Below are 20,963 nucleotides of genomic sequence, written 5' to 3'. Positions count from 1 at the left end.
TTTCTTCGTTGGCTGGTGTTCCTTATGTAAAGGCTAGTGATATGTTGTCTTTTCAGTTTTTGTCATGTCGGTAGCGATATGTTGTCTTTTCAGTTTTTGTCATGTCGGTGTCTACGTGGGTTGTACTTTAATCTAGAAATGAGACACGTCTTACCATGAAAAAATGTGACATAGCGGGATTTGGAATTTTGGAACGGTGAATAAATATTTGCCAGTTTTATATTTTCTTGAAATTGTGAATATATTTACTTTTCCGCGGGCACGTGACCTCCCGTGCCCCTACACTCGCCGAGGCACCACCACTTTGTTCTTTCCTTCTCCTCCGCCTACCCTCCATTCCTTCCATCTTTCCATTCCCCTCCTCCGATCCAAATGGTGCCTCCGCAATCCGCTCCCGGCGGCCTCCTCTAGCCGCGGCCCTCCCCCCTGCATTGGCTGCGCGGTTTGCTTCAGTTTCAAGGTTCGTGCCTCCCGGATCTTGTGCCTCTCTCTCCATCGACTGCGTTGGGCGATTCTGGAGTCTCCGCGTTGTTAGATAAGGGATTGAGTTTGCTGAAGACGGGAACAACGGATTTTAGGTCCAATGAGATGTTTTTGGGTTTCTTTCTGGCTTGACTTTGTGGATTTGATGATAATGCGGGTGTATTTTGGGCTTGGAATTCGTGGGATCCGGGTAGGAGGAAGTAGGTGGCCTTTTTTCTGGGTGATTGTATACCTTGGTGGGATTCGGTAATGCAATTAGTAACCGTTGTGTGTGGATATACATGCAATTCTCTCTTATCCTTTGCTTATTTTCCTGTGTGTAATTCAATGTTTAGTTCTGTTTCCATGCTTGTCTAGCTCGTGAGTGTTACCCCGTGTCACGTGTTGCGACTTGCTAACAAATTTCTTTTATCACAATTTCATCAATTTACAGGCTGATAAAATTAGAAATATAAGATAGTTGGCGTTCTAATATTTGGAAATGCGTTTTGAACGGCAGTGAGTTCAAAATGCATCTTTAATGGCACTGTGGTGATTTAGGAATTGACGTTGGATGTTTAGTCAACTAATATGCTTACAATATCTGTAAGATTGATAGTATTATGATTAGGCTGTTGACTAGTCCACCTAGTTGGGGGAGTAAAGTTTTGTTTGAGGTCTACTTGTAGAAGATCAAAGAAATAGGCTGTTGACTAGTCCACCTAGTTGGGGGAGTAAAGTTTTGTTTGAGGTCTACTTGTAGAAGATCAAAGAAATACTACTTCTCATGTATCCTAAATTAATAAATTAAAATTTCAAAATTTAAATAAGGAACTTAGGATATTGATAGAAAATAATGGTTGGAAGTTTTTCCTTTTTATTCGTAGAGATTGCTAGAAGTCATAAAGGATTTTATTGTGTATTAGGTAGGAGGCAACTGAGTCCATGATTTAGTGATTAACAAAGGCGTGACAGGGAAACTGAAATGTCATTGTGTAAAAGTTTTGTGTTCTAAGTCTCTAGTCCCAAACAAGTTGGGGTAGGCTAGAGCTGAGACCCATAAGATCTCGAAACCAACTCATGGTTCTGACAAGTGGATAGCTAACTTCCACGCACCCCTGTCCATGGCTAGTTCTGTGGTGATATTCCAGTCCTTCAGATCTCTCTTTACGGACTCCTCCCATGTCAAGTTTGGTCTACTCTGACCTCTGTTGACATCACTGATTACGAGTCGAAGGACTAGTCTATGAGTCGCAACTGTGGTGTCGACTACGAATCTCGTGTAGACTAATTCGATGAGTCGAGCGGTCGAGAGACTAGTCTACGACTAGTCTGGACTAGTCCTGCCGTCTGAGTCGCTCGACTCAAATTTGGGAGGGGAAAATTGGAGAGCGAGCTATGAGAACGAGCCGCCTGGACGAGGCCACCGCCAACACCCACTGACCCGCCGCCGGGACGGCGGATGGCGAAGCAAGGCGCGGCAGCCGGCCGGAGCTCGTGCTCGGGCGGCGGCCATGGCCGTGCCCCGTAGGCGCGTGTGGCCCTGTGAAGAGAGAGAGAGAGAGAGAGAGAGAGAGAGAGAGAGAGAGGAGAGGATGCACGGCGGTGGTCGGCGGACTCGCCGGCGGCGGAGGCGCGGGTCGCGCGCGCGCACTTTTGTACCTGATGGCGCAGGCGGCGGCGATGGGATCGATCGGGAGCTAGGGTTACAGAGGCTGGGACGGGAAGTAGGCTGGCTACTTGGGCCCAAATGGGCCAGCTGGGGGTGGCGTGCTGAGCTGCACTGGGCTGGGCCTGGCGAGCGTTGGCTAGCACTGCTGGTTTTATTGTATATACTGTAATGTGCTGTACAGTTTACTACATACTGCTACTAGGTATTAGTAGTTGACTACTACAGTACTTTGTTGACTAGTCTAGCACTAGTCTAAGACTAGTCCGATTAGTCTATGAGTTTCAACCTCGGAACGACTCAACGACTCGTAATCCTTGGTTGACATTATCATCACATTTTAACCGTTCGCTATGGACTGGAGGTTCTGGAGGTCTGTGATGAATATGCCCAAACCATCTCATACGATGTTGGACAAGCTTTTCTTCAACCAGTGCTACCCAAGTTCTATCACGCATATCATCATTCCAGACCTGGTCCTTTTTTGTGTGTCCACACATCCATCTCAACATGGGCATCTCCGCTATACCTAACTATTGAACATGTCGCCTTTTAATCGGCCAACACTCAGCGCCATACAACATTGCGGTTTGAATCGCTGTCCTATAGAACCTGCCTTTTAGTTTTTGTGGCACTCTCTTGTCAGAGAACGCCAGAAGCTCGGCATCCACCCGGCTTTGATTCGATGGCAACACTCAGCGCCATACAACATTGCGGTTTGAATCGCTGTCCTATAGAACCTGCCTTTTAGTTTTTGTGGCACTCTCTTGTCAGAGAACGCCAGAAGCTCGGCATCCACCCGGCTTTGATTCGATGGCTCACATCTTCATCGATATCGTCATCATTCTGCAGCATTGACCCCAAATGTCGAAAGGTGTCCTTCTGAGGTATCACCTGCCCATCCGGCTTTGATTCGATGGCTCACCTCATGTACTTAGTTTTAGTTCTACTAAGTCTAAAACCTTTCGATTCCAAAGTTTGTCTCCATAGCTGTAGCTTTCTATTAACCCCTGTCTGACTATCATCGACTAGCACAACATCATCCGCGAAGAGCATACACCATGAAATATCTCCTTATATATCCCTTGTGACCTCATCCATCACCAAAGCAAAAAGATAAGGTCTCAAAGCTGACCCTTGGCGTCGTCTTATTTTCATTGGGAAGTCATCAGCGTCTCCATCACTTGTTCGGACACTTGTCACAACATTATCATACATGTCCTTGATGAGGATAATGTACTTTGTTGAGGCTTTGTGTTTCTCCAAGGCCCACCACATGACATTCCGTGGAATCTTATCGTAGGCCTTCTCCAAGTCAACCAAACTGATGACTCTCTCCCATAGCTTCATTGTGTGGCTCATCGGCTTAATTCCACGGTAATTAGTACAACTCTGAACATCCGCCTTGTTCTTAAGATTGGTACTAATATACTCCGGCTCCATTCTTCGAGCATCTTATTGCCTGAAAAATGAGGTTGGAAAGCTTTGCTAGCCATACTATTGCTATCTCTCCGAGGCCTCTCCACACCTCAATGGGGGTACAATCAGGGGCCATCGCCCATCGCCTTGCCTCCTTTCATCCTTTTTTAAGCATCCCTGACCTCACCTCAGACTCCTAGATTCATCACACAAAACATGCCCTGGTATAATCAATGGTAGAGCTCTCATTCTCTCCATTGAACAGCTTGTCAAAGTACTCCCACCATCTATGCTTAATCTCCTCGTCCTTCACCAGGAGCTGATCTGCTCTGTCGTTGATGCATTTGACTTGGTTGACCCCCTATCCCTACCGTGGTTGTGAATTTGTATTGGAAATAGAAATAGAGTTACTTCATTCTTATCTCACTGACAAATAACAGATAGTGTCCAATTGATCAGTTACCGCTCATTTTTTTGGTAAAAGCCACACAAATTGAAATGGAGTTTATTTCCTAGAAAAAATGGATTCTTATGCCCTCTGTTAAGATGGGTGCAGGACAGTCTGGTTTGGTCTTTTCCAGCATTCTTTTCTTCGTAACTGAAGTTGTCTTGCACCATTTGTTTCCTTTACTTGCTGGTGCATCATGGTGGAACGGCATAGAAGTTGGACGAAAATAACTCGTTCAATTATTATTTCTCTAAGGATGGATTGCTATATACTCCCTCCGTCCGGGTTTATTGGGCCCTTTAGCCAAAACTCAGAGACCAAGGCAAAACATTAAAGCTAATGGCGTTTGATTTCCGAGTGGGGCAGCAACCAATCAGAATTTAAAGTAGTCATGGCATGCAGCTGGCTGCACATTTCCCCTTCGTATTTAGCCAATCACGCGGCACGTTTAGCGCTAGCAGCAGTTATTGCATGCAACCAGTTTCCTGCGCCTCTTCGCATGCAACTAACTGCGAGAAAGTCTAACCAATTGAACGCATAGCCAGTGGTGGGATCGAGGGGGCCTTATAAAAACATATGCGGCTAGTTGTCTCGTGGGCCCAATAAACCCGGACGGAGGTAGTAGTATGTAAGCCACAAAATGGGAAGGGTGATCTTTTCTTCCCTCTTCCAAGCACAGATTGTACTAATTCTTTTCAGAAATTACATAACAAGCTTCAGTTTTTATTGTATTTCTTGGAGATATGTTTTGGCAGTTTTGTTGGGGTGATGGAATGTAGGTAATCAACACAAATATCTATTCTTTTACCAAAAAGAACTTTCATGGGCTAATATCAGCTAAACATTCTTTTGCAGGCTCTTCGTGTTCAGTTTATGTTGACAGTACTTTGGGAGTTGGGATGCTATCTGTACAACTATAGTAGTAGTTTTTTGGTGTTTCAGCACAATTGTTTACTGTGCTTGTTTTTGGAGTAGATGTCGTTTCGTAGCATTGTGCGTGATGTAAGGGATGGCTTTGGGAGCTTATCTCGAAGAGGGTTTGAGGTGAGGTTTCTTGGCCATCGCAGAGGGAAATCTCATAGTGCCGTCCACGAGTTGCATGATCCAGCACCTGTGATCCAGAGCAGTTGCTGGGCTAATTTGCCTCCAGAATTGCTTCACGATGTGATTGAGAGGCTGGAGGCCAGTGAGGCTACATGGCCTTCCAGGAAACATGTAGTCGCTTGTGCGGCTGTCTGTCGAACCTGGAGAGAAATGTGTCAAGAGATTGTTAAGAACCCAGAGTTTTGTGGAAAAATTACTTTCCCTGTCTCCTTGAAGCAGGTGATGATGTTCGCTTAATCTTTTTTGGTTTCAGTCTCAGTTTCTGTGATCATTGTAGATTCTAATTAACATATATTCCCGTCATCTCAAAATGTAAGTCCTATTTGTTGTGTCCCTAAGTCAAACTGTTTTCTGGTCGGACCAAGTTTACAGAAATACACATCAATTTATATAATACCGAATCAATACACTCTGAAAATATGTTTCATGATGTATCTATCGGTAGTGGTTTTGTTTTGTACATGTTGTTTTTTCCTATAAACTGGTCAAAATTAAAAAAGCTTGACTTAGGAACAAAACAAATAGGACTTGCATTTTGGGATGGAGGGAGCATTTGGTTTTGAAATAGCACAGTAGAAGCTTCATATATTCACTGATATGCTTTTTTGTTGGTCAGCCTGGGCCCCGTGATGGAACCATCCAGTGCTTCATTAAAAGGGATAAGTCTACACAAACTTACTACCTGTATCTGTGTCTTACCTCCGGTAAGTCTATTCTCAAGTATTTTGTTTTCTTGTGCTTAATGCAATTCCTTTGCCTTCATCTGCAGCCATCACTTTCCTTGTGAAGAATGCAGGATCACAACCATGCTTTTTACTGTAACAACCAAAGAGTGATGTAGTCCGTGCATCATAAATAATTATGCATGAATTATTGCAGGCATCTAATTAACCATACCGATCATTGTATTTGGTGTTGTCTCGTTAAACAGTCATGCTCCAGTGCATGCCAGTCATTTATGCTTAATGTATATTCATTGTTTGCTTCTTATTTTCTTGTTGTACATGGCTGATGTATACGTCGCTCTTTTCTCATAAATCTAGAGTAATAGTTCCTACATAGCACTATTTTAAAATATCCAGTCAATTTGCTTTAAGAAGATATAATAGCCCAAGTTGCAGAATACAGTAGAAATGACAATTGTTGTTTGTTGACTAACGTCACTAAAAGACAGTGCTCAACCTGTCATCTGCTTGGTCCGCATTTGGTCAAGATGCTAACACAACTTGCATTTTATATTTTGAGCTTCATGGGGCTGGGACTGACAAATGCATCTGCTCGAAGTGGATCATCAGTGGCCACCCCCTGAATTGTTGTTCATCTGGAGCCAAGCATGTCTAGTCTTGAAGTCAACTCTGTAAAAGTGAATTTGCTAGATCGAATGCACCACAGCAAATGCATCATCTTGGCTGATATTCCAGCACCCGAGGCTAACATATATGGGCACCTACCAGTAACTAGTGCTGCCATTCTTCTTCCAGTTGTCAACTTGTTCTCAACTAACCCCTCAGTGGAAGATCCTATATTCCTCTTGCAGTCTTGGTAGCCTACTTGTTAGTATTCATTGATATCAGCCACTATTTAACATATCATAACACTTTTTCTGCAGCTGTGGTTGCTGAAAATGGCAAGTTTCTTCTATTGGCAAAAAGACACTCCCGTCCAACCTGTACAGAGTATACAATATTTATGAATACTGACAATACTTCTAGGTCAAGCAACATGTACATTGGAAAATTGAGGTAAACTCTTTTTTTGACATGCTGCATCATTTCCTTTTCGTCTGATTGTGCCATTGATATCTTTATTACCCCATTGGGCTTTAGGTCAAATCTCCTTGGAACAAAGTTTGTAATATATGATACCCAACATCCATGCAACATACCCAATGTTTCACAGTCCGGGAAAACAAGCCGTAGGTTCTACTCAAGGAAGGTATCACCGAAGGCCTCACCCAGTACTTACAGTATAGCACAGGTTTCGTATGAGCTGAATGTCTTGGGGACTCGGGGCCCTAGGCGGATGAACTGTGTTATGAACTCCATACCTGCCTCATCCCTTGTGGCTGGTGGCACTGTTCTATGCCAGCCGGACAGTGCCGTTGCTCATTCCCTTGATGAGTCATTTGGCAGCATCTCCTTCTCGAAGTCATCCATTAGGGATCGCTCCATCCGATTCAGCAGCACCCGATTCTCGGGCATCTCAATAGGTGGCTCCAGGAATGGAGGCCAGGCATTGGGTGATAATGATGAGTGCAAGGAGTGGCCGCTGACTCTCCGCAACAAGGCACCAAGATGGCACGACCAGTTGCAATGCTGGTGCCTCAACTTCAAGGGCAGGGTGACCGTTGCATCTGTGAAGAACTTCCAACTTGTTGCCGCGACAGAGTCTACTGCTGAAGCACCGACCCCGTCACAGCCTGCCCCGCCACCTCCATCTGAGCATGACAAGGTGATACTGCAATTTGGTAAGGTTGCCAATGACATGTTCACAATGGACTACCGATACCCGCTGTCAGCCTTCCAGGCCTTTGCAATCTGCCTGAGCAGCTTCGACACCAAGCTGGCTTGCGAATGAAATCATCAGCATGGGCACCGATTATGTAAGAGACTGGTGGCCCCCTCAAATTTATCTGGGACCGCCACAGTGGTGTCTATTGTTCATGGTCTTTTAACTTGTAGTTGTCACTAGAAAACCGTTGATTAGCCTTTTCCCCCCTGATTTTATAGCTGCTGCCCACCGCTGTTTGCTCAGCTGTATCACCATTTGTCTTGTTTTTAACAGCTTGCTTTCTAGAGTCTTTGTCTTTCTGTAATAACTAGCAGACTTAATTGGGTTGTTGATACTTTGCTTGTGTTGCCCGAAGAGTTCCACATATTCATCTGTGGTTAAGTTACAAATTTTCTATCTTGCCTTGTCTCAGCAATAAGCCTATCAGTTTGAAGGATCACAATGGTGAATCGTTGGAACACTGAGTTCTTGGGAAAATGAGTTAAGATTATTTTTTTTCAAAACGGAGGCAAAAGTTTTGCCTCATCGATTAATTAAGCAGAAGAGAGTTGCTCGTTTACCTATGGAAAACCGAGCGAAAACCAGATTGTCCAGTTAATTATGGAGAACCGGGTGAAAACCATCCCAACCGCTGAGCGGCACACATAAAAACAGCCCACGCACACCACTCCAAAGAGGGCCTCGGTGAGACAGCATGCATGCGTCATCATCATCACTCCTCCCCTAGAGGCGTCATCGCCATCCCTACACTCTGAGCAAACTACTTTGACTTGGCTGTAGGTGATCGTCGACTCAACCCGAAATGTAGCAGATGCGTGAAGCTACATGAAGATCGGCGCCAAACTCAGCCACCTGCGGCTAGACAGTGCAGCCTCGAATCTGACGGAGAACTCTGAAGGACAAAACCAGGCACAGTTGGCGCCACGAAAGATCATCGAATGACCACTTGCAGCCAGTCATCGTATACCACAGGGCCCCGCCACCGCAACTTCGACTCCATACCAACAAACGAACCGAGGCAAAACCGCGGACACGCCGTACAAGAGAGTCGACTACCACAACCATTGCCGCGTCGCCGACATCGCTCCCACCATCATCGTTGCCACATAAGCCTGGGCACCACAACCGCCGCAAACCAGTGGCCCCGCTTGCCGATGCCGAGCTCCGAGACGAAGCCTTCGAGAGGGAAACGACACACCAAAGTGCCGCCATCGTCTGATCCAAAGATCACGGGTTTCCCCTGCAGAGGCCGCAATGGCCGGATCCGTGCGGGACGGGTGTAACAGCACCACACCAATGCCTCCAGGAAGGTCAACGACGGCGACGGCCGCCGCCATCGATAGTCACGGCACGCGGCCGAGACAGGGTCCTCACCCAAGCTACCACACCACCTTGGCCCCACATCATCTCGCACCGGCGCCGACAAGACCACCAACCACCGCCTCCCACGAACCAGCCCGTCGATGAAGAAGCCCGGAGCAGCCACCGGAGCCAACCGCACCTCGCGGGGACCACCGGCAAGATCAGATCCGCTACAACTGCAGCTCCCGTACCGAAGACGACTGATTCACCCCTGCAGCGCCCCTCATCGACAGCGCGCGGCCGCTGAAACCCCCTCCGCTGCAGCCTCCAGAACCAGCACCCGAGCAGCCGCCGGCGCTACCAGAACGCCAACGCGACAGCTCCATGCGCCAGAACCGCGCCCCCACGCGCCCAGCACGCACAGCGCCACCCTGTGCGGCCACCCCGCGCAGGCCCACGACGCACCAGCACCAAAACCGCGCGTCGCCCCTCCCATGGCCGCCGCGAGTGCGCCATGGCCGGTCCGCGCCGCCCGGTGCCGGAGAGCACCGACGCCGCCCCAATCTGCCGCCACCAAGACGCCACAGCCTCCCAGCGCCAGATCCGCGAAATCCACGCGCCCCTCGCATGGCCGCCGCGAGCGTGCCATGGTGCATCGGCGCCGCCCCTAGCAGCCACTCCCAGCCGCCGCAGCCCCGCCGAGCCGCGCGCCTCCACGTGACGGTGTCGTCCCGCGCCGACAGAACGCCCCGCGAGGGGAAGGAAGGGCCCCGCAGCCGCCGACGCGCGCGCGGGCTTTGCCCGGCGGCGACCTCTGGCGGCGGCGAGGGTTGGAGAGGCGACGCCCGGGCCGCTCGCGGGAGCGGCACGGGAGCCTTTTTATGAGTTATAAGATTAGGTTCTTAAGATATGGTCACTATATTTCCTTGCGGTTCTGCTTGATGACGGCCGCCAGAACTACTCCAACAACATTGGTTCTGGTGATGGCCAGAACAGCCGTGAGCTATGGGAGGTTGCGGCCAAGGACGCTCAGGCCGGTGACCAACGCAGCGAGGGTGGGTGGGTGGGGCTCCAACCAGGCGTGGGGCGGCGTGATCGACTCTGGGGGACGCCAACGACAAGAGCTTGATCAACAAGATCGTGCTACCCGAGGTTGTGTTTCCTGCAATGAGAATGAGACGGGCCATATCCCTGCTTTTGCCCTGCTGTCTGTGGTACATGCGATCTATCTGATCATATGGTTCATTATTGCAACACTATTCTTCCATGGGATTGCATCGCTCCTGTGTGTGGGTTCGAATCCATGATTCTAGTTCTGAGGAGCAGATTAAAGATAGAAATCACTGTGATTTGCTAATACTAGAGAAGTGGCTAAAGCTTGTTACAGCGAGAGGATGAATCTGAAAAACTGTGGGGCAACTATAACTCTTAAAAAGTAATCTGATTCTGTTGGACCTAATGGTGTCGTTAACATTGCTGGGTTAATATTGGTAATATTCCTCTAGACAAGAAATGTTGCATATGTGGGCTCATTAGTAGGTGTTGCCTTGGAAATTAATACATCTACACTTAGCATATCAAAATCTGAACTTCAGTGTAGAGATGCTGAAGATATTCCAGGTGTTGCTGAAGGAGTCCTCAGGGGGAGGGCTTTTCTATGATTTCTGTTGCTCTGTGGACAAAATCCTTGTGAAAAATCCTCCCGTAGACAATGTGGGTATTTTCCAATCCGCTGACAGGGTGCTTCCTCTCCTAAAAGAGCTCAAATTGACGATAATCCTTGGATAATGTGAGGTCATCTGCTGGTTTGGGTAGTACTTTTTTTTTGAAACAAGGCAAAAGATTTGCCATTTTCATTCATTAAGAAGAAGGTTTAGACATAAGCGTGAGGCGGCAAAAAGAAAAAGGTCTACTCTCGCCACATAACAGTACTAAGCTGTTTGGCTCCCGCCAAAGACCAGAGATGGGACTTCTCTTTGATTTTTGCGATAAGAATGGAGGTCGGGGCAGAGACATTTTGAAGAATTCTTGCGTTGCGCTCCTTCCAAATTTCCCATGAGACAAGCATCATCAAGGAGGCGATGGCCTTCCTGCAACCACCTCCACCATTAACCGCCTTGAGCCACCAATCTCTAACTGAGTCTTCATGACGCCAAATCATTGGTGAGGAGTAAAGGATGCCAAGCCAAGTGCAAATTTCGGTCCAAATCCAGAAAGTGAACCTACATTGGAATAGGAGGTGAGCAGCAGATTCTTGCACTTGCTTGCAGAGAGGGCATAAATTGCAGCTTGGCCAGCCTCGCCGCAGTAAACGGCCGGCTGTCCAAACACGATTTTGGAAGATCAACCAAGCAAAAAATTTGCACTTCGGTGGAGCCCACATCTTCCAGATTGTAGCATTCATTGAACAAAAGGAGAGACCAGCAAATTGCTCCATGTAAGCCGAGGAGGCGGAGTACTCGCCACTGTTTGTGAACTTCCAAGTTATGGTGTCTTGGCTTCCCTGGTTGAGGGTTGAAAATTCCTAAATATGGGCCAAGGTTAGCCCATGCTGAGTGTCAATATGGCGGATCCAAAGGTTATTGTCAAGAGCTTTCCTAACCAGGCACATTTTCTTTTTTGATAACTCAAAAATCTTTGGTGCAATGTCTTTAGGCCGGAGGCCGTCCAACCATGGAGATTCCCAGAACTTAGCCTTGTTTCCATCTTCGATGCACACCCATGTGGCAGCGGCGAAGAGATCTTTGTCATTGCTAGTACAAGGCGTTCCTGAGCCATACCAAGTCTTAGGTGGATCATCCCATTCGTGATAGAGCCAACGCAAGCGTAGCGCAGTCGCAAACTTCTGGGGGTTGAGCACTCCTAGTCCACCATAAATCTTGGGCTTGCAGACAAGGTCCCAATTAACCTTGCACTCTCTGTCGATCACCTTATCACAACCCGCCCAAAGGTAGGCACGCCGGAGGCTATTGATCTTCTTCATCACTTCAACCGGAAGGTCAAGGAGCGTTAGGTGGTAAATGGCAATGGCAGTGAGCACAACCTTGACCAAAACAATGCGCCCCGGCATAGCCACATGCATAGCCAACCAAGGTGGAAGCTTTCCAGCCACCTTGCCCTCCAAATAGTGAAAGTGAATGCGCTTTAGTCTTGTGACCGACAGCGGAAGACCAAGATATCACATGGGGAAGGTAGTCCGGACCGTCGTGAAGGCCTGCAAAATGTTGTCAAGGTCGATGTTGCCGCAACAAATGGGCGCCACAAGGCTTTTGGCGCAGTTGGTGACCAAGCCGGTAACCTTCCCAAAGGAGCTCAGAGTCGAAGCCAAGAAGTGGATATCTTCCTTGATCGGCGCAACAAAGATAGCCGCATCATCCGCATAAAAGGATGCACGGATGGGCCGACCACGAAGAGGATGCAGCAGGCCTTGATCGGTAGCCTTGGAGAGGATGTGGAGTGGATCAATAGCGAGGACAAAAAGCACAGGGGAGAGAGGATCCCCTTGCCGAAGACCACGCCCATGCTTAATTGGATCACAAGCAACACCATTTAGCAAAACTCTAGATGAGGCCATGGATAGGAGGGCGGAGACCCAATCTCGAAACCAGCTCGAAAACTGGTGGTGACGAAGTAAATCCATTAAATAATCCCATCTCACAGAATCGAAAGCTTTCTTGATGTCAAGCTTGAATAGCAAGGATGGAGCTTTATTACGGTGCAACAGACGAGCCAAGTTGCGGACGTACATGAAGTTATCATGGATACTCCTTTTCTTGATGAAAGCACTTTGAGTATTGGAAACGAGGTTGGGCATGTGAAGAGCAAGGCGAGTGGCCATCATCTTAGCTATGACCTTTGCCACAATATGAATAAGACTTATGGTCCTGAAGTCAGAGATGTCCTCCGCCCCATCTTTTTTGGGAATGAGAGCAATGTTGGCAGAGTTGAGCCAATGAAGGTTGGAGACGTGGAGGGCGGAAAAATTGTTGATCACTTACATAAATTCAGGTTTTACAATATCCCAACATTCCTTGAAGAAAGCAGCAGTGAAGCCATCCGGGCCAGGGGCCTTGTCGCTAGGGAGATCATAGATTGCACCACGTACTTCCTCCTTTGTGAACGGGGCATCTAAATCCGAGAGGTCACAAGTTGAAGGGGGGATGCAAGACCAATTGAAGTCCTTACAGCGCGGGGGGCCTTTACCAATGGCTCTAGCAAACTAAGATTGCACAATATCTTTCTTGCCATCGTGATTTGTGACCCATCCTGTGTTATGCTTGAGGCGGTGGATAAAATTCTTTCTTCTTCGATGGTTGATCCGGAGGTGGAAGAAGAGAGTGTTAGCATTTCCCTCTTTGAGTAAGGTGATTCGTGAGGATTGTCTCTTTCGGGCCCTTTCCAGAACATCCAAGGCCACGACCTTTATTTTAAGCTCTCATCTAAGGTCACGCTCACTAGAGCTAAGGGGCCTCTCCTCTTGTGCCATGTCCAGCCAAAGGATGATCTCAAGGGCCATATGGAGTTGAACTTTGTGATTAGAGAAGATACTTCGGCTCCATGTCCGAAGGCGCTGACTTGTTCTTTTAAGTTTGTGGAACAACACATGATAGGGCTCGGAATGGTTCACCCTTTCATTCCAAGCATCTTGCACTGTCTTCTTGAAGTTGGGCATTTTGATCCAGAAATTTTCAAATCTAAATGTTTTGGGTCTCGTCGGCCCCTTGTCACTAGCGAGAAGAAGTGGGCAATGGTCAGAGAGCGAGGACGAAAGTGCATGAAGGATGTGCGAGCCAAATTCCACATCCCAGTCTTGATTGCAAAAAAAACTATCCAATTTGCTCATTGTCGGATTAGCCTGCTCATTCGTCCACGCGAACCTTCTGTTCTGAAGGTGTATCTCCTTTAGCTCACATGAATTGAGGGTGTTTCGGAAGCACACCAATCGGCTACGATCGACATTTGTGCGGTTCTTGTCATGGGCACGATAGACTTGGTTGAAGTCTCCAGTCATGAGCCATCTCGTACCTTGCTGAGGCTTTTGGCTTAGAAGCTCCTGGAAAAAAGCGTCTTTAAGATTGCTTCTTGTAGGCCCATAAACAGAGGTGAGTTTGAAGGAGGTGGCACTGTTAACTAGGGTGATCATCGTAGAGATAAAGAAGGTTCCAAAGGAGATGCTATCAACTTTGATGGAATCAGCATTCCAAAGCAGGAGGATACCACCTTTGGTGCCATTGGCAGGGCGCTCAGCAAAGCTTTTTAATCTTTGTCCACCAAGAAAGGAAGCCACACATGGATCAACAACAGCTAATTTTGCTCCTCCTAGATCTTTTGGGGGCAAGAACCATGCTCCTATAAGAGATTAAAATGAGGGTAACAATGTGGAGATGCATGAAGCTGTGAGCTCTAAGTGAGGAACTGGATGAATGGATGATGATTTGCTTATTTATTCTATGGCTTAGGAAAATTTAGCTGGACATGAGATGCAAGAGGATGGTGATGATCATAATTCTAGGATTGCGCACTTTGAGGAAATTGTGGTTAATAGCATGCAAGTGGCTGTAACTCCTGTGGTGGCCAAATAATACCCTTCCTACATAGCTGCTGCTACATACCCTTCTTGCGGTGGTCACTGAGATGGGACCCGAGGAGTGCACCCTCCTACTACATCTCATTTTTTTGTACCGGGCTTCTCCCCTTTCCATTATATATCATAAGGGCAATACATCGTCTCAGCTAAACCGAAATCAAAATTGCTAGGGAAAGAGAAGAAGCGAGCTCGGAGCAACACCAGGAAACCCACAGTCTGCGCCTGTCATCAGGAACGACAGACCATGGGGCGGAAACCTGGGTGTCACCCAAACCACACTACAAGCACAGGAAACTACGGAGTACGCATGCACAAAATCATAGTAAGTACATACCCATGAACCTGCCTACAGTTTCAACAGAAAACACAAAAAACACCAATACCACTCAGTCCCAACACACATAGGCTGAAACTGTTCTCCTTTTTGCTGGACAATCTTCCTCCTGCAACAGCACATCCCCTGGAGCCAAAAAACATCACCGTTCCTCACCGCTTTTTTCTATCAGCTATTCCTTGCGTTCACCCTCATCAAGGGGCGGTGGACCACACAGCAACAACATTTGGGAGGCGTTCTCCTTCAACATCTTCGTTCCCTTATTCATCACCTCCATCATCCCAGGCTTCTGTAAACCTGCCCAATAATGCAAAAAACCACATGATCTAAACACAACTTCAAAAGGAGTATTAATCCATTTGCGCTCAAATGTGGCACAATTTTGAGCGAGCCAAATTACCCAGCAAATTGCTGCTATCCCAACAGTATACAGTTTATCGAAACCTGGAGGAAACGCATATATCCAAACATAGTACTACCCTAAGGAATTCAGACAACATTCAGTCCCAAGCATAGGGACGAGCCTACCGTCCTCCAAATCACCCTAGAGACTAGACATAAGAAAAATAAGTGCTGGGCTGTTTCCAACTGGTCACAAAATGAGCAGTGCGGGTTCCCCTGCCATTGTATTTTTTCATGTTATCTCTAGTCAGGATAGCATCCAGACAGACCTGCCACATAAATATTTAAATTTTAAGAGGAATGTAGGCCTCCCAAATCCATTTAAAGCATGATCCAACAAGGTCCTTTTCCAGCCACCTATACATTGATTTTGTGGTGTACTTTTTAGTACTATCAAGTTTCCAGTATACCTCATCAGGGAGCTCATTTTGAATTAGATTTTGAACATCTTTTTTCACCTCTCCCCATTGTTGCATCAACTCAGGAGGTAGTCTTCTTCTAAAAGAAGAGACATGATTCATATTGTTTATTTTTTCTACAGTACAGTTTGGTTCCACATAGATATCAAAAAGCATAGGGAATTTATCTTTTAAATGAATCTTTCCTTTTAGAGCATCCATCCAAAGTCTAGCAACATCCCCTCAATTCACTTGGACCCCTCTCCCAGCCATGTAGTAATCCTTGACTTTCAGCAAAGATTTCCAACACAGGGAGTCACTAGCTTTTTGCCTCACCATAGCTACGGTGGACCTTTTCAAGTATTTTGCTTTGACAATATCTTGCCACATCCCCTCTTTTTTTCTAATTTCCACCACCATTTCACTAATAGGCTTATATTCTGTTTCCTCAAGTCTTTCACTCCGAGGCCCCCTTTCTTTTTGGACCTACATACACGGCTCCACTTCACAATATAATATCCTCTTTTTTTACCATTACTATGCCAGAAGAATTTTCTTCGAGGTTTATCCCACTTTTCCAAAGTGGTTTTATTCAAAAGGAACATAGACATGTAAAAAGATGGGGCATGAGAAAGAGCAGCATTAACTTTGATAAGCCTCCCCCTATAGAAAAAACCTCACCAATCCAAGCTTCGCATTGGTTTATAAATTTTTCATAGAAAAAGCCAGTCACTACTTTTAAGTCCAGCATAGCTCATAGGAATCCCAGGTATTTAATATGAAACGATCCAATTGACAGTAAACATTTCAGCATACATCTTCATAGTTTCATCGTCAGCACAAGCAGAGAATATTTCACTTTTCGTGAAATTAATTTTTAGACCGGACATGATTTCAAACATATATAACAACAATTTTATGTTAAGAGCATTCCTAGGATTATCTTCATAACATAATATCGTATCATCCGCATATTGTAGTATGGCTACCCCATTGGGGATCAAATCAGTCGCCAAGCCTTTAATTTTGGTTAAATAGTCCACAACCAGGTTAAACAAAAACGGAGAAAGTGGGTCCCCCTGACACACCCACATCCTACTACATCTTCTGAATAGAACGGGTGGAAATGACTAGGCAATCCATATATACACTTGAATACCCCCTCTCACGTGTGACGTGGGAAGTCAACACATGGATAGACAAGGTATGAGTCAAGAGGAATGTGGCCAAAGGGGGGCAACAAAAATGAAGTGTGCGCCGGTGGACCTGGAGAAGGCCGGCGGCGGGTTGGAGGAGCAGCTGGAGATGTCCAGGCGAGGAGGGGCGGTAGGGTCATGCCCGTGGGTGCCAGAAGTGAAGCCGGGCCGCGGTGATGGGCAGGTCGGATGCGCTGCAGCGGCCGAGCTTGAGAGCAACAATGCATTGTTGGCAAGTGGATAGGGCTGGCGGCCGGCGGCGACAGCTGTGGACGACCGGCGGGGCGGGTCCGGGCGGGTACAGAAATGTTGCTCCCACCAGTCCTTGTCCAGATCGAACTTGGTCACTCGCAGAAGACGATGGAGTCAGATCGATATCAATCTCTCACAGATCAGGTAGAGATGTAGAGCAGTGGCAGCAGAGAAAACAACACGCAAGGGAATGCAGCAGCAAGCACAACAGCGGACGGGGTGGAGCAGCGCAGCCGGAAATGAGGAACACAACAACGCGATTGGACTGAGCACGAGCTGCGGCGTGCGAAAAAGAAACCTAAAGCTCTAATACCATGTTAAGCTTCATGCACTAGGCAGCGCAACCAAAAGTCTGAACTGATGAAAAGAGCTAGCAATCCACATATATACTTCAACACCCGTCAGACTCAGTCATAGAAATGTGGAGGTAAATGCAGAAAATATGGAGATAGAATTATGAATCTGACCAGAAAGAGGAACTTGCAAGGTAATAAGGACGTCCCATCTTCCAATTCCTTTGTTGTCTTATCCAACCTAGAAATAATGAATAGAGTTGTTCAAATTGGTGTGTGTGTGTGTGTGGAAACTCCTGAATGATTTTCCTGTTAATGATATAGTGAGAGAACTTGAAAAAACTAGGGATAACTTATTAATTAGTACTCCCTTCGTTCCAAAACATGTTGTGATTTTAGTTTAAATGAGGTTGGGGATATATTTCCTCTTAGTACTGATTGGATTAATGACAAAGAATTAAATGATGATAACTTTACTGTAGTAAGGTCTAAGAAGAAGAGAGGAAAGTGTATGTGACTATGTTGAAACTTATCACTAGAAGTTAGAAAAATTTCTGTGAGTGACACTGCAGGTGCTACCCTGGCCCTTGGTAGACCTGTTATGAAAGCCCACTCTACTAAAAAGAATAAAACATGATATATCTTTTCTTAATTCTAGAGGGTTAGTTAGAAAGGGATGGCAACCTGCTTGACTGACCTAATTCATGAACATCAACTGGATTTCCTAGGCATACAAGAAACTATGAAAAAAGATTTCTCCTTCAATTTCCTTTGAGAATTTGATCCTGGTGACTTTTTCTCATGGAATTTGGTTCCTTCTTCAAATCTAGTGGCATCCTCTATGCGGCTAGGAAGGAATTCTTTTAATACTGTTTCCTGTAAGTCTAGCAAGTATGTGCTGCAAGTTAACCTGTTTGGTAGAAAGTTAAAAATCAAGTATGGCATATGATGGTTTATGGATCTGCACATGAGGAACATAAAGTAGAATGTTTAACTGAATTTGCTGATGTTTGCATTGCCATGGAGATTCCTTATATTGTTTGTAGTGGGGTGGGGGTGGAAATATGCCGAAGAGGCAATCAAGTCAGATGTTATTTCCGATGTGTTTTTGATGTTATGAATGTAGTCTTGGACACTATCAGTAATATATGTTGACCAGTACATAATTTTTTTACAAGACAGACATATGAACTTGATGAGATCTAAGGTCGCCTCCGGGTAGTCAGAACCGAGATCGATAAGTTTTCAAGTCAAACACACCCAACTATGAGACACATCAATAGGTCATCTATTAGTCTCAAGTATGACGTGCGTTATGTGTCCTAGACCTAAGGTCGATGCATGGACTCGGGATGGTGACCAACATGCTTAGGTTCGACCAAAAGTTACTTTGTAGCTGGTAGTTATAAAGGTCATTTTTTGGATGGTCCATACCCATGTCGTGAGATGTGGCCAACTAAGAAGGGGTTTCCCATCTAACTATGAGAGATATACTCTGGGCCCCTTGAGTAACTGGACTCAAATAAGCATGACCATGCGACATGGATTAAGTGTTAATCGAGTTTCAGGAGTCGCCTTCATTGGACGAGAAAGAGGCCGGGTTGCACAAGGGTGACCGATTCGCCTTACGCCCGACAACATATATCGTGAGGCAAGAGGAAATGAATGTGACACGTATAGGTTCGCCAGACAGCTTCATCGAACACTTGGAGGTGGCACGTTCAACTAGAAGCTGCTACCAACTAGTCGAGCTGGATATGAATCTAACTCACGACCAAGTGTACGTGAACCTAAGGGGTCGAGCGCTTATGAAAAATAACCTATGAGATCGGATCTATCACGGGTGGGATCTGATTGAGCTTGAACTTGGATATTGGACCTAGTAGATTATGGGTAGTGGAGTCCTAATGGGCCTCATGTGTTAAGCCCATAGCGGACGTCTATATAAGTGGAGGGGTGCTGCCAGTTTTTGTTAGAGTTGTGTCGAATATAGTGTACAAGGTAGGTTACAGTTGAACTTGTAGTTGTATTGTGTTTAGATAGGATATGGAGTCATGTCCAAGTAGGACACTTGTACCCTAGGCCTCTCATATATAGCGAGGGTAGATACATGATGTAACCTATGCCAACATAATAGCACATGAACGCAGGGGAAGCCGGCAGCATGTGCTAGCGTCCAGGGCGACCGGGTGTGGTATGGTAGCAGTATCATGGGGAGGAGCGCCCATAGTCAGGCCCTCGGGATGTAGCCATATCGATGAACCTCGTTAACAAATCGTGCTCGTGTGATTGCTTGGTCCTCGGATGATCGACAAAGTGCCATGGATTTATTCTAACAAGTGGTATCAGAGCTAGGTTGTTCGAAGGCTGCGGTTCGTGTTGATCTAGAGAAAAGTCAAAATAAATCGCAAAAGAGATCAGTTTGATATGTGCTACGTGGAGCCATCGCGGGTAAAAGCTCGGAAGAGATCGAAGTTGCCGAAAAGCATGGAATCGATGGGAACTCAAAAGTGTGTCGACAAGAAGAAGCAATCGGAAGCGGAATCGACGAGATCCGCGGTGTATGACACAAGCAGCTGGCAAATCCAATTGGTGCGATGCCTGGAAGCGGCCTGTTGGGGTGCACATTGGTGTAGCATCGTGAGGCCACTACTTAAAGAGAGCTGCCCAGGCTGTGAGTGCCTTGATGCATTGTGCAGAAAGTTAGCTGGAGATTTGTTTGAGAAAAAAGGGTAGTCTGCAACACTATGGTAATTGACGTTAGCATGGACATCAATTGGATTCAAAAAAGGAGCATTGGGAGGTGTGGCGGCACACTTGGTGCGGTCACGAGAGCTTCCATGGAAGCAGTTTTTTGATGCATTGCTAATTGCATACAGTGTTTTACCAGGTGTTTAGCAGATTGGCGACATGCATATATGGTTCAGAGGAGCCTGGAAGTGCATCATGAAGATCATGCACACACATGGCGTCCAAGACATGCATAGATGTGCGAGCAGTCATGGTGCAGGGTGGAGCATGGTTGCAGTCGGATATGTTCGCCTAGGTCAGACAAGACAGTCTGACGGATCGACGCGAGGCGGTTGAAACATAAGGTGGTTGTGGGATTAGCGGCAGCGACGAGGACATAGGAGCGTTATGCTGATGGTGACCGACTTCTGGGCATGGAAACACGTGGCGCAGGCCTAAGGGCTTGTGTGGCTTCGACAAGACTATGGTGCGGGGTTGATTCAAGACGGTGCACATGAGAGCTTGGAGTCAAGGGGGCGCGGGGTGGGACATACAACCACCATGGAGTCATGTTGAAGGTGGAGCTGAAGTTTGGAAGACTTCACTCGGTGCTGATTGAGGAGCTACGACATAAGTGCATAGAGAGTCGAAGCCTATTCATCGAGAAAAAAGCGAGTGACACGTAGTTCAGACTGGATCCTAGTGGTATGATGGAAGCGTGAAACTCATCATCGGTCGGGGATGATCAATGGCACTCTGAAGTGAGGGTTGAGTCGTGTGGGTTCGCAACCCTTGAGACTCGACCGAGACAGCGGAGGCTCGACGCGGTAACATCGATGAGGCGTGCGGTATGCAC

General features: G+C 46.7%; 1 protein-coding gene across 1 annotated transcript; it reads left to right on the top strand.

Moving 5' to 3' along the window:
• Positions 1–265: 265 nt before the first annotated feature.
• Positions 266–7,947, top strand: LOC123111115 (tubby-like F-box protein 14). The gene is made up of 5 exons (XM_044531804.1): positions 266–460; positions 4,854–5,321; positions 5,719–5,806; positions 6,712–6,844; positions 6,929–7,947. Exons 2-5 carry the CDS (start codon positions 4,974–4,976, stop codon positions 7,677–7,679), a joined length of 1,320 nt encoding a protein of 439 aa, XP_044387739.1. The 5' UTR covers positions 266–460; positions 4,854–4,973; the 3' UTR covers positions 7,680–7,947.
• Positions 7,948–20,963: the final 13,016 nt, after the last annotated feature.

The sequence above is a fragment of the Triticum aestivum genome, chromosome 5B, assembly GCF_018294505.1.
Source record: "Triticum aestivum cultivar Chinese Spring chromosome 5B, IWGSC CS RefSeq v2.1, whole genome shotgun sequence".
NCBI lineage: Eukaryota > Viridiplantae > Streptophyta > Magnoliopsida > Poales > Poaceae > Triticum > Triticum aestivum.
This window is presented reverse-complemented; position numbering and strand designations above follow the sequence as displayed.

What these genes read in the sequence shown, in the direction of transcription:
- LOC123111115 (XM_044531804.1), top strand. Translation starts at nt 4,974, where the DNA reads ATGTCGTTTCGTAGCATTGTGCGTGATGTAAGGGATGGCTTTGGGAGC. An exon ending in TCCCTGTCTCCTTGAAGCAG is followed by an intron (nt 5,322 to 5,718) that starts GTGATGATGTTC and finishes TTTGTTGGTCAG; the next exon opens with CCTGGGCCCCGTGATGGAAC. An exon ending in ATGTACATTGGAAAATTGAG is followed by an intron (nt 6,845 to 6,928) that starts GTAAACTCTTTT and finishes ATTGGGCTTTAG; the next exon opens with GTCAAATCTCCTTGGAACAA.